Source organism: Cnephaeus nilssonii, assembly GCF_951640355.1.
Source record: "Cnephaeus nilssonii genome assembly, chromosome: 9".
NCBI classification, from domain to species: Eukaryota; Metazoa; Chordata; class Mammalia; order Chiroptera; family Vespertilionidae; genus Cnephaeus; species Cnephaeus nilssonii.
The window spans coordinates 66,528,110-66,541,188 of NC_137080.1; the positions used below are offsets into that span (position 1 = coordinate 66,528,110).

At 37.3% G+C, this 13,079-nt stretch overlaps 1 protein-coding gene across 1 annotated transcript in view; it reads right to left on the reverse strand.

Annotated features, from left to right (window-relative positions):
- ADGRB3 (adhesion G protein-coupled receptor B3) overlaps nt 1-13,079 on the reverse strand; it is a gene marked incomplete at its 5' end in the record, with an annotated part of 705,309 nt that overhangs the window by 13,400 nt on the left and 678,830 nt on the right. Inside the window, 2 exons of the mRNA XM_079781368.1 lie at nt 2,727-2,762; nt 12,169-12,812. Coding sequence (XP_079637494.1) covers nt 2,727-2,762; nt 12,169-12,812 — 680 coding nt within the window. The remainder of the gene's footprint in view (nt 1-2,726; nt 2,763-12,168; nt 12,813-13,079) is intronic.

The following is a 13,079-nucleotide window of genomic DNA, read 5'->3' on the forward strand; positions in this document are numbered from 1 at the left end:
AGGGAAAGACAGAGAGAGACACATCCATTGGTTGCCTCCTGCATGCGCCCCAACCAGGGCCTAGCGCAAGGAGGAGCCTGCAACCAAGGTACATGCCCTTGACCGGAATCAAACCTGGGACCCTTTGGCCCTCAGGCCAACACTCTATCCATTGAGCCAAACTGGCTAGGATGGTTAACTTTTTATTAAAGCAAAAAGTTATTGAATGTTCACCATATTACAAATCTCTGCTTGGAGCTGGGAATACAGATCCAATAAGAGGTTTGGTCACAGAATATCAGTGTAGTATTTTCTAGGAAGCAAGAACCAGTGTTCTACCATTTTGACTAGTCAACACTTTGTTCTGTTTATTCCAAGAATGCAGTGTTGTCCTAGAGATGGTTACATGGAAGGGCCTTTTCTCAGCTATAGTGCTTACTAGCCACAGAGTTTTACAGGTGTATGAGTTGTATTATCCTGTATAGGTTCTCTGGCATGTGTAAGGCCTAAAGTCTGAAAGAGAAATGCTTTCAGGAGTCCAGGGGGCAGTTGGTTTGTCAGTGGCAAAATGCCTAACTTAGCACTTGTGTGGTAAAGCTTATGGGTAGAGCTATCAGGAAGCTTGACATAAACAAGTTTGATTTATGCACCCTAAATTAACTTAGATTTCTTCAAGGACCATCCACAAAGTACAAATAGATTGTATTCAAGCTCATCAGCATTTAATTTTTTCCTGATTATAATTTGAGATATCTGCCACAGAACTAAAGTTGTATATTGGCTAAGGGAAATAGTACTACTACATGGTTTGTAAAGAAAAACCAATAGCTCAAAGTTATTTCCCCCCAAATTTTGATGCCCTTTGCAATCATGCAATAACTATAGCAATTAAAGAGCTAAAAAATATCCAGGGTTGTCATGTTACAACATTTCTTCATCAATATGTTTTGAAAATACCATGTTATATGTTGGAATAGAATACTAAGCAGAGAAAGAAGTATCAGCTTAAAGAATCTGCTACCAGTTGCCATAGAGAATATATTTAAAAAAGAAAGTTTTTCTAATGCTCTAAGTGACACAGTATGACTAGATTTCTTTTCAGTGCTTGAGATTACATAATTTTGGCTGGTTGCACTGAGGCTTAATTTTTGATTTAGGTTTTCATTATATTTTGTCCCTGATGCCAGTGGGTTAATTCCCACCTCCTTCTCTTTGTGTACTACCCTAACAACTTACTGCTTTTAGGCCAAATACAACACACACACATTATGATATTCTGTTTTTGACTAACTGAAGAATGGGGTGGGGTAGCGAGCCCTAGCTGGTTTGGCTCAGAGGTTGAAGGGTCAGCCCGAGGACTGACGGGTTCTGGGTTCAATTCCAGTCAAGGGCATGTACCTCAGTTGCAGGCTCTATCCCTGGCCTGGGCACATGTGGGAGGCAACCAATCAATGTGTCTGTCTCTCCCCCTCCCTTTCACTCTGTCTCAATGGAAAAAATATCCTCAGGTGAGAATTAACAACAACAGAAAAGTACTAAAGAACTTAAAAGTGGAGATTGCTGAATTTATTCTCTTTGAATTTATAGTCTTTATCTTTTTTCCCTAAAAACTGAGGATATAATAACATATTCATCCCATGTCAGGTTGCTACAATTGAGCCACATCAGTACTAACTACTATATTCTTTATCATTTAGTATCCTATACAAATACTACTGAAATATTTCTTAAAAAGACCTGTATTTTTTACTCTATTCAGGGTAAAACCAGACCTTGTTTATCATTGCAGGAAATAAAAAAAAAATCTCATTTATGATACCTCATGTACATTACTGAGCAACAACATTCATTTACGTAAATGAAATTATTAAATTATGACTTGCCATGTTCTAGGAGGCTCCCGTAATTTTAGGAATATCAGCTAAGAATATTATGTGTTTTGTAAGCATCACAACAGCACAAATATGTTGGAGCAATTTATAATGTAGTATATCCAATTATGTCAGCAGGCTATGAATCATCTCCAATTATCAAGATGCATAAGTGCATTTTATGTGACGCTCAAACATCATTAATTTTGTGCTTTGCATAAACTGCTCAAATGACATGATTTCAGTAATTTCTAGCATCGATATTGCAGCATCAATATAAATTCAATGTAAATTGGAAAATGAAGATCTTCATCTTTATATCTGTGAAAAGGCATTTACTAAACACAGGCGCACATTGAACCTACACTTGCTATTGGAAAAAAGAATCTGGAATGTACCTGAGAGAACCTAAATAATAAGAATCAAGACACAAGGGAAGTAAATCCCAGAGAAAGCCTAGCTAACCAGCCAAAAGCATCCCCACAGACTCTCTTACAGCTGTCATGAAGTAAAACATTTATAATTGTTTTAAATATGAAAGATTAAAGAACGAACATTCCCACCTCCCAGCAAACTGAATTGACCAAGTTCAGGTCTTACCAAAAGTTACTCACATATGTTGCCATTTATAAAACGATTCCTCACTTGTCTGGAAAATCTCTGTTTAGAGTATATTTAAAGTAATTAGAGCTTTAAATATTTTTTTCTATAATTAATATAGTATAGATTTTAATTAAAAATTAAAAATGTTTCACTTCTCATTTAATTTAGAAAAGAACCTCCACATAGCTGCACAGAGTAATGTGTTTAAGTAATTATATATCAATTTTAAATTCAAGTAATTAAAATTATTTTTAAAAAATCTTAGAAACTTACCTCAAAGTCAAGGTCTGAATATCGTGATTTTCTTCTCTGTTAGATATTTTTTTTTAAAAGAAGAAAAACCAATAAAGTTGTATTTAGTCATTGAAATGAAAAAAAAATTATTTTCAATAAAATAATCCTGCTTCTTTATAAGTATTGCCTTCTCATAAAAATAATGTGAAAATGTTTTATTTCAAACTATTTTATACACATTATATAAAATGTAACATTATCTTACCTTATAATAGACAAATATGCAAATTGACCGCACCTTCGCTACGCCCAAGCCACGCCCACCAACCACGCCCACCAGGAAACCTTTGCAGGGACGTTGGGGTGCGGCGGAGCCCAAGGCCGGGAAAGCCTCAGGGCGGAGGCTTTCCCGGCCTTGGGCACCAGCAGGGAGCCTGCACGGATCGCAGGAAACCACTGGGGGTCGGCTCCTGCGATCCTTAGCAGGGATGTTGGGTGCGGCCGAGCCCAAGGCCACCGCCCGGGGCCAAGCCCTGACCCTGAGAAAGGCAGAAGGCGGTGGCCACAGCCAAGGCCTGGGTCCCCGGTGCCGGCAGAAAACTGGTGCAGGCAGCCAGGTGAATGAAGGTCTATTGCACGAATCTTCGTGCAAACAGGCTACTAGTGTATAATATAAAAGAATATAAAATATTTCTCATCTTGACCTCTTAACTCTTAATTTTTTAGTAAGGTGAAATTTTTCTTTGAAAAGTCACACAAAAATTTCAATATTGAAGGAGACTTTAGGTCTAGTACAGTAAAACTACTTTGGAGACACAAAGGATTAAAAGCTGTGAAGGAAAAATCATCTAGCCATCTTAAGACCTCATACCAACTAAACTCCAAAGTTCTATATAAATCTCACCAACAAATGTCTTGTTTTTTTTGTGTTTTTTTTTTATACTCCTCCACAGGAGGGAGGAAGTCCTTCTAATTGCTGGTCCTTCCTTAGGATGTCAAGTTTTTAATCCTAATTTAGTAAAACAAATAAATAGTCCACACCCCAGCAAAACATATATATAAATAGCTCACAGAGCTACTCTATGGCTCCTCTCTGTTAAGCAGTTCCTATGATAGAGATAAATATGCATAAATAAAATAATTAGGCAGCAGGCCTGATAAAAATCAGTAAACATAATTAAAATGAAATTAATGTGATATTTTATTAGCATAGGGAAGGGTATTCTTAGCATCTGCTCCAAGAAGTCGCTGGATTCATAGGATGACTGTGTATAAAAGGAGATGGCCAATAATTATAGAAAGGGTCCTCCAAATTTTCATAGTACAAAGCAAGTTCCCAATATAGGGTGTTTTTGTGGGGGAGGGAGTCTTTATTTTTGGAGAGGATGGGGATAAAACAGGAAAAATTAAATAATCAAAACAAGTAATATTCAGGCAGTTGTAAAAAATATTTAAACCTTTGGACAAACTTCTGTTTTATTTTTTCCTCTTCTCCTCTCCCAATATATACAGTCTTAAGTACAGAGACTTAACAAGGAATCACATCCAAGTTAGGTGGGAGACTCTTATAACTGTTAACATTAGTAGAGACAGAAAGGCACTCGTAGTTTATTGAGAAACCTGACTAAACTTCCACTACTAGCATTAAAATGGTCACTGTAAAACCAGACCCTCCCTATGTAACCAACTCCCCAAAGCTTGTTACAGTAGACAGAAGGTAATATACCAAAACAATAATTTTGTTGTTAAAAAAAAAGTTGAAAAGTTCTGAAATCTTGATTTTGGTGGAGCTGGATTGAGAAGCCTCTTTTCATGTACCGTCAAATTAAATGGAAACTCAGCACGTTAATGTCCCTTTGCTCCGTGTCCCCAGCATTAGCCTAGCCTAGTGACATCCTGGAAGGAGGAAAGTGAGTGGGCAGGCGTTTAACCTAGACCTCCTTTGTCATCTCCCTGCCACTGTTGTTATCTAACTGCACTCTGCTAGACTAAATGTCAGTGTTCCCATTCGGCTCTTGGATGCTTTGCTTTCTTGGCACTGTGATTCAGCAGGACATTTTTTGTAAGTATACATTAAGCAAAATTATTTCCTAATATAGCAGATCCAAGTAGGGAAACACTTAGTTTTAAGCAATTATTATAGAACATTAGCCATGAGCTTTGTGTTCTATTTGAAAATTGAACAGTGAAATCTCATGAAAAAGGTTCAGCTAGCTAGAGAGTAAAAGGCCCTTTTGCTGTACATGTTGAGGAATTCTCTGTTGCCTCTTTGTTTCTGAATTCAAAGCTGTGTTGCTAAAGGCTCCATGTCTTATGAGCAAGAACAAAAGATGGGGACCTAGAAAAACACCAGAGATTCTACTTCCTAGAGCAGATGTCAATGTGAAATATGGAAAAGAAAATGGATATACTCCTACAAATAGATTACCCTGTCTTCCATTTACATTTACTAAAATTAAATTCTAACATAAAGGTATGTAACAGAACAGGCAGCCTTGAGGGATTAATTAAGAAACAAATGTATCAGATTTCTATCAAAAGAGCCTAAAGATGGGAAATAAAGCAGTGAAGACTTAAAAATGAGAGAGTGGCCCTAACTTATTTGGCTCAGTGGCTAGAGCGTCAGCCTGCGGACTCAAGGGTCCCAGGTTCAATTCCAGTCAAGGGCATGTACCTTGGTTGCAGGCACATACCCAGTAGGGAAGTGTGCAGGAGGCAGCTTGATGTTTCTCTCTCATCAATGTTTCTAACTCTCTAGCCCTCTCCCTTCCTCTCTGTAAAAAATCAATAAAATATATATATTTCTAAAAATGAGTGGGGAAAATGTGGCAAATTTTAGCCCAAGAGAGGTAAAAATTTGTGTAATATTCATATCCCCACATTACTGACCAAGTATTCCAACCTTTTATAGCTTATAAAGTGTTTTCACATATGAACATGCTAACTGCCCTGTGAGATGGTTGGGAAAGTATTATTTACTATCCCCATTTTATGAATGAGAGAACTGAGGACTACAGAAGTTAAAATAACTTGTCCACTTCACCTGGATAGTGAGCAAATGAGTTGGGATTCACACTTGGGTCTTCTAACTCCAAACCTTACGTTTTCTCCAGTCTCTCACTCACTGCTCAGTAGTACAAGTGATAATATTTTCTAGCAAAGATGCCTGTTATATTTTTCAGATTGATACTAGAACTCATCAAGAATAACATTAGAGGACCCTGTTAATCCAAGACTGACAGCAGTGGACAGAGATGCTCTCTAAGCATAAAGCAAGGTAACCAGATTAACTTTTACTTGTCAATTATTTTTTAAAGGAAAAACATAGCAATATGATACTTTAAAGAGAAAATCTGATGGTAGTATACATATTAGTGTTGAGTAAAATAACTTAACCATCCTAATATAGGATAGTTTATGAGCAATGATACCCTGACAAAGAGTAGCTGACTTCTTCACCTCCTATTGCAAAATCTAATTTACTTTAAAGAAATATCTGGCACTGGAAGATTGGTGGTGTGATGAGAAATTCGGAATGTTCAATTTGTTCAGTTTCAGTCTGGTCAATTTTCAAGGTCAGTTTTATGTCCTCATCTCATTGGACTTTCAGAAGATTTGGAAAGTTAATAATTTCCTCATTAAACACTCAACATAGGTCCGCTTTTCCTTTTTTCCCTCCCTCTTATTTGCTGTGGATCCTTCTCAAGTCTCCTTTGCTGGCTGTTTCTCATCTCCTTGCCTTATTGTGGAATTCTCTCCCGGAAAATAGAATCCATTCCATGGTTTTAAATACCACCATTTCAATTTCAAACACTCTCTTCCTGTTTTTCCCCCATCACTGAAAAAGTTGTGTATCTAATTGGTCAAGTTAGAAACTGAGGAATCACCCTTTTTTTCTTTCTGTCCCTCATCCTGCATGTCAAATCCATCAGCAAGTGCCATCTGTTCTACCTTCAAAATACTTCTTGGTCCACCCACTCCCTCCATCTCTACTTGTATCGCTTTTATGGATTACTTCAGTAGACTCCTAGCTATCTGTTCCAGTTCCTTTTTTCCAACCATCGGATCCTAATTCTTCCTCTTCCAATCCGTCAAAGGGGTCAATGGATAGAGAAATGATAAAGACAATCCTCATTTGCTTCCATTGTTTTAGAAGGCCCTGCACAATCTGCTCTTTTTCCTATTCCAACTTCATCTTAAGTAGCTCACTCCCTGCTACAAAGGCCTTCTAATCCTATGAGAATATTCCAAGCTCTCTTAACTCAGTACCTCTGCACTTGCTTTTTTTTTTTTTTAAATCTGAAACGCTTTATACTTCAGAAGACTCCCCAGACCACCTTAGATAAAGAAGTCTCTCCTTCACATTCCACAGTTATTTCTCAGAACACTACATAGTTTCAGATGATTCGTTTGTTAAAGGTTAATTATCTCTACCACACGGGAAGGATCCCCATCTGTTTTGATCACTTTTATATCCTCAACATCTAGCAGAGGGCCTGGCACAAAAGCACAGATTCACAAAATTATTGATGAATGATTGAGGCGGCACACTGTGGCAGGTGAACAAATCCAAAGGAATGAGACTTTTTTGTTTTCCCCCTCAGGAATACTCTGGGAGAATTTGGAGAAGTAAGTGGATGACACAAAACCATTATGAATAGGTCAATTGACAGCCAAGAGAATCAAGACAATTTTTAGGAAACCAGGCTTATCACTAATAGAAGAGAAAAAATGTAGGGTGGCACAAGGCTAATATTTGGTGAGTATATGCATAGAGGCATCGCTCCATCTGTAGTTCTTGTAGAATAATGAATACTCTCTCAAAGGGAATACTTCATTGTTTGTGTAACTGCAAATTAAGCTGGACAGGACTCTAGAAGATTCAGTGAGGAATATATTCCACTGACTAATAAATGCAATGTGACTGCCATTAAAAGATTCTCTTACAAAGTTTTTCACTCAGAGAGAAAGCTTTAATAATCTGTTTATAATATCTGTGAATATAAAACCTGATAAAAAATGACTTTTTTTAAAGCTAATTTTGTGTGCCAGCACAAAAGATAAAATTCCCTAGTTCAGTAGTAAAACCAAAACACTAAAGAAGGCTAAGGCTTCTTTTCCCCACAGCCATATGAGAAAAGAATTAAAAAAAGAAAAACTTGCTTTGGCAAATGTCAGTTTTGATGGTTTCTATTCATGACAGTCTCCTACTTCTCAAGTGAGGCCATAACATTTTGTCTAATATCCTGAATATCGATTTAGAACAGCATTCAAGCCTCTTCACAGACATTCAAAGTGTAATGGTAGTAAAATAATAACACAACCTCCCATCTGAAGCACTCCTTACAATTTTCAAAGGGTTTGCACATACATTATCTAATTTGATCCTCACACTAGCCATAAGGGAGGCACCTGTGATGTGACATTATATCTAAAATGATTTATCTCTGGAAACCATTATGCTGAGAGCCCTACAATTCATGTCTAGAGGAAAATGGGGATACAAAAATTTAGCTTAAGAATGGTGGCCCTTTCACCTACTTAAATTGAGAGAGATTATTTTACATGTTTTCAGATATATAGCTAAGTTTATATATAAATGGACAAAACTGGAGCTTTGTTTTTGATAAAAATCATTTTGTAATCTAGCTACCTCTGATGAGCTATTAAGGATTTCTTTATTAATAATAGAACTTAAGGCAAGATTTGTCACAGGAATAGCAGAAGCCACTTAATGTGTTTGATAAGGAGCTGAGTAGCCATGTAAGGGACCATGAGGTAACCCAGATATTAGCAAGGGAAGAAGCCACTGTGCCCAGCCAGGCTGGATAGACAAAGGGAAATGGCACAGTGACCTGAGCCCAGGGACCAGGTAGAAGCACTCTGGAATTGCAGCTAAAGAGACACAGGGTGCTACCTAAAGCAGAGAGAGCAGGAGAAATATCCTGGGATTCTCTCTTCTCCCCCACCTCCAGTCTCTCTCTTGTCTTTCCTATTGGCAGTCTTCTCACTGGCCAGAAGCCAAAGACACAGAAGCCTGTATCAACTCTGAGTGATACATGAGAAAAGGATGAAGAATAGATCATGTGCCAAACAGGCTCAGGACATGCAGGCAAGTTGGGAAGACATCTGGATGAGGAAATGTTTACTATCTAGATCTAACAGCTACAAGCTGTTGAAAAAAATATACCAGTGTTCCAATGATTCAAAACAACTATTGACCTATCTTAACACTGATAATACCTATATTTTTTGAAAAAATAAACAGAACCACAATATAAGATTTAAACTATATTTCATAGTCCTCAGTGGTTTGAGAACTATGATACCTCTTTTTCTCAGCAACTAGTCTTTTTGCTTTATGTACATACTGCACACCCAACACATTTTGTTAATTAATTGAAGGTGAATAATTTAAGGGCTGGTGATAATTTCATTTTTCTTAACCTTAAGCAAAGCAATTAAAGCCATTGTGAGAAATTCTACCATATTAATATTGTAATTGTTCCATAATTGTGGAAACTAAATCTAAATTGTTCAGAATTGTTTAACAAGTCCATTCTGGGAATGGATACAGTTTGGAAGATAGAAAATAAGAAAAAAACAAGGTAATACCAGGCAGAGAGACAATATTTTTCATGCCAAGAAACTTCAAGCAAATATAATACTTTCTACGCTCAATAATTAGGGGTTAGCTGAACAAACTCCCCGGGAGGTTGGAGCCTTTTCTGCTGGCACTGCCTTCGGGATTGGGGAGCCTCCCTCATTTTATGTTGCCTCCTGCTTATGTGAATAAATACCTTCACCCACTCACCCACTCTTTGGCTTTCCTCTTTTCTCCCTTCTTTTTTCCTAATACTGCATTCTATGCAACATTTGGTAGCTTTTACCCTGCTCTTTCTTTCTATCATCACTTCCCACCTGTGTAATTTGTGAGCACCCACTCCTCTAGAGGAAACGTCCTGAATTAATAATATCTTTTTAGTACAGCCTTGAAAATATCTGCCCATCCCTGTGGCTGCAGTCTCCCTTCTCACTCAGAGGGGGACAAGACTCAAATTATTCTATGGCCTAGGCCTCATGTCATCCACATATCTACCTACTTTCATCTTCACATTGTCTCCCAAGACTTGTCTCCTTCCTGGCTATTTATTGTTAACCCCCACTCTCCACGCAGGTACTCTAGTTATTTTTCTCTGTTGTCAGAATATCATCTTCCCCACTGGTTGGTCCTACAGGTACAGCCTAGCAGAGTTGACAACTATTGACAATGCATCTCTCTGCTCCTTAAGAAAGCCATACCACTGACTTTATTATCATGGGTCACAGTCCTATCTCCAAAATCTGAAGTTATAAACAGATAACTACCATGATCCACTTCATGTCTTTATCCACTCTAAGAGCAAGTGTCACTCAGGGTTAAGTGAACTTTATAGTTACTCTCATGCTAATGTGCAGGCACGCTGCTGTCTCTTTAAAAAGTTGTAAAATTGATCAGGACAGAAAGATTCTATTCCAGGGTTTGCTATACACTTGCTCTGTAACCTTGAACAAATGACTTTAACGATTATAACAACTTATCCATTGCACAGAAGTGTTGTGAAGATTAATTCATGTTTTTAAGGTGATTTGAGGCTCTGCTAATGAAAGATGCTATATAAATGCTAATTTTTATTATCCATTCCCACATCTATATATTTTCTTTCAGCTAGCTGTCTCCTAAAATGGTTACTGTAAGCAATTCCTAACTATTAGACTAACTATGAAACTCTTCTAAAGAATGAAAATGAGGTATTGACTTTTCATTCTGAATCCTGAATTTTCTTCCTTCTCAAGATACAAACCTTGTGGTCTCCAAGTCATTTAAATGCAGATCTTTTGGCTGAATCACAGCTGTACTTAATAATACGGATAACGAGACTTAGAAAAATTACAAACTGAACAGTCTATTGTTCAAGTACACACAACCTGTACAATATCAAACACAGAAAGATTTTTAGGCTTTTAAATGCAAAGTATTTTTAGAACAAGTAAAATATTTAATGTCATTCCATTCTTACCCCTTTAGCACATCTAAAGAGCCATTCTAAACAGAAGATTACATATGGTCATGATTTTTCCAGTAGCGCATCTGAATTATGCTTATTTATGATGTTAGGTTATTGTATCAAGTTAGCACTAGAGAAAAAGTCGCTATTCTGCTAATTCAGAGTGAGGGAATGCTTCTGCTAGAGGCCGCTCCAGCCAGCCATTCTGCAGTGAACTTGGCCTCAGTGCCCTATGCCTTTGGTTCTGAAGGATGATTCTCCTCAGAAATCCCATTCCATTTAAGACTGATCTAGAATTTAGGAGTTTATTTGAAATCCTGTATACATTCTCATTTTGGTCTAAAATTTCCTTGATTCAGTTTGGAAAAACCTCAAAATAATACCACTCACCAAGATAACTCTGGCCTTTCAGGATCTCTCTTTGTTTCAACCTAGAAGACATGACTTTGTGGGGTGAAGGAAGAGACAGTTGCCTCTGGGCACTTTGGAACACCAGAACATATGATTGTCAGCACACTTCTGAGGGAAAGGGTAGGTAACGAATTATAGTGTCTTATGAAATAACCTCAGATTAAAAAAGTGAGTAATACATATAAAAGAGTGCATATATCACAATGTGTACTGAACACATGTAAACATATCAGCAGTGACTTTACAACAAAACTTCAAGATAAAGGATAAAAAAGTCACACATAAAACAGAAGACATTATATTCCTTAGATCTTACTTGATTAACTATAATACAATATGAATGATTTTGATCGTTGTTGACCATTGTCTACTGAATTTATGGGTAGAAAAGAAACTGAGAGGAGCTTGCTTTTTTACAAAAGCCATGTTGTTGGACCCCTGAGTCCTGACTCTTAGCCTGTTCAATTTATATCCCTCCTGAGAGGTCACAATTAAAGACCAAAAATTTTAGTGGTCATCATTCTGTAAGAGTGAAGAGCAAAACATTTACTCTGAGATACACTGATCTAACAATAATAGTTTATAATCAGTGTAATGGTAGTCACAGTCCAATTTTGTTATTTTTAACAGCTGCCCTCACACAGAAAATCCAGAGTTGGTTTAAGTTTGTAGTGCTATCCAGAAACGTCTTTAACCACCAAAAGACCTTTAGTACCTGGGAGATGTCAGGAGGGTCTTCTGGGGTTTTTCCTTATAAGTGCTCTACTTGGTTTATGAAGGATTATGACTTCTAGGTATCTTTTTTAATATAGAGGGTTCCTTTTTAAAAACAATATCTTGAGAAAGAGGATTCTGATGCACTACTGGAAAAAAACATACATTCAGACTATTCTAATCCAAACATGCCAAAAATTCTTATGGATACATAACTGCAAAAGGTAATGTGACTCTTCTCTCTCTGTCCAGGATCACGTTGATCTCTATGTTTCAAGTGCCAAGAAAAAGTTTATTCTATTGCTTACCTCTAAAGAACTCATTGATATAGTCGATCCAGTTTCACTTCTCGATAGTCCTGCATTATCATCCAACTCGGTGGCCATGAAATTCTTCACAGCTGTGCGGGGCTCAAAGGGTAAATTCTGCATATGTTCCTGGGGTGCGAGATGCTGATCTAAGTTCATATTGAACTGGTCCATAACAGGGGGATTCATGTTGAACTCAGGATTTACTTTGTAGTGCAATAGCCTTTCATGTGGCAGAGTTTCCATACCAATATTCATTTTGCTTTCCTCTTTCATTGATGGCTGGGTATTTACAGAACTTCGGGGCATCACAATGTAGTCACTTTCCATCATTCTTTCTTGAGGATGGACTATGTCCATATCAGCCCCTCTCAAATTATCATCTGTACATAAGTACACAGTTCTCCGCAATTCACTGTTCTCTTTTTTCAAACATTGATTGCCCAGCTCATTCATACTCATGGGCATGTGCAGACCCGTGGGTTGCTGGATAATGACTTTAGAAATGACATTTCCAGGCAATGTTGAATAGCTTAGCTCTTCGGGGTTTGTTCCCTTTTCTTCTTCATCATCATTTAAAGAAATCCTAGAGAGTGTCCCTGTTATTGTTGCTGCTCGGCAAGGACCAATATCCTTATGAAGAACTGTGAATTCAAATATGAAAGTTATGCATGTCTACTTTTCTTTATTGTATCCTGTCCTCTTTCTACTAAACTATTTCCTTAATAAAATGAAAAGCTAATATTTTAAAAATTACATATCTACTGTTTGTACATGGTCCATATTACGTAATCACGCTTTATTGATTTTGATACACTCGCATAGATCTCAGGTAGCCCATGGCTAAAGCATATCTCAAAGTTGATTAATGGACTTTCAAAAATCTCCGTCCTTTAACAACTCTGCTGCAT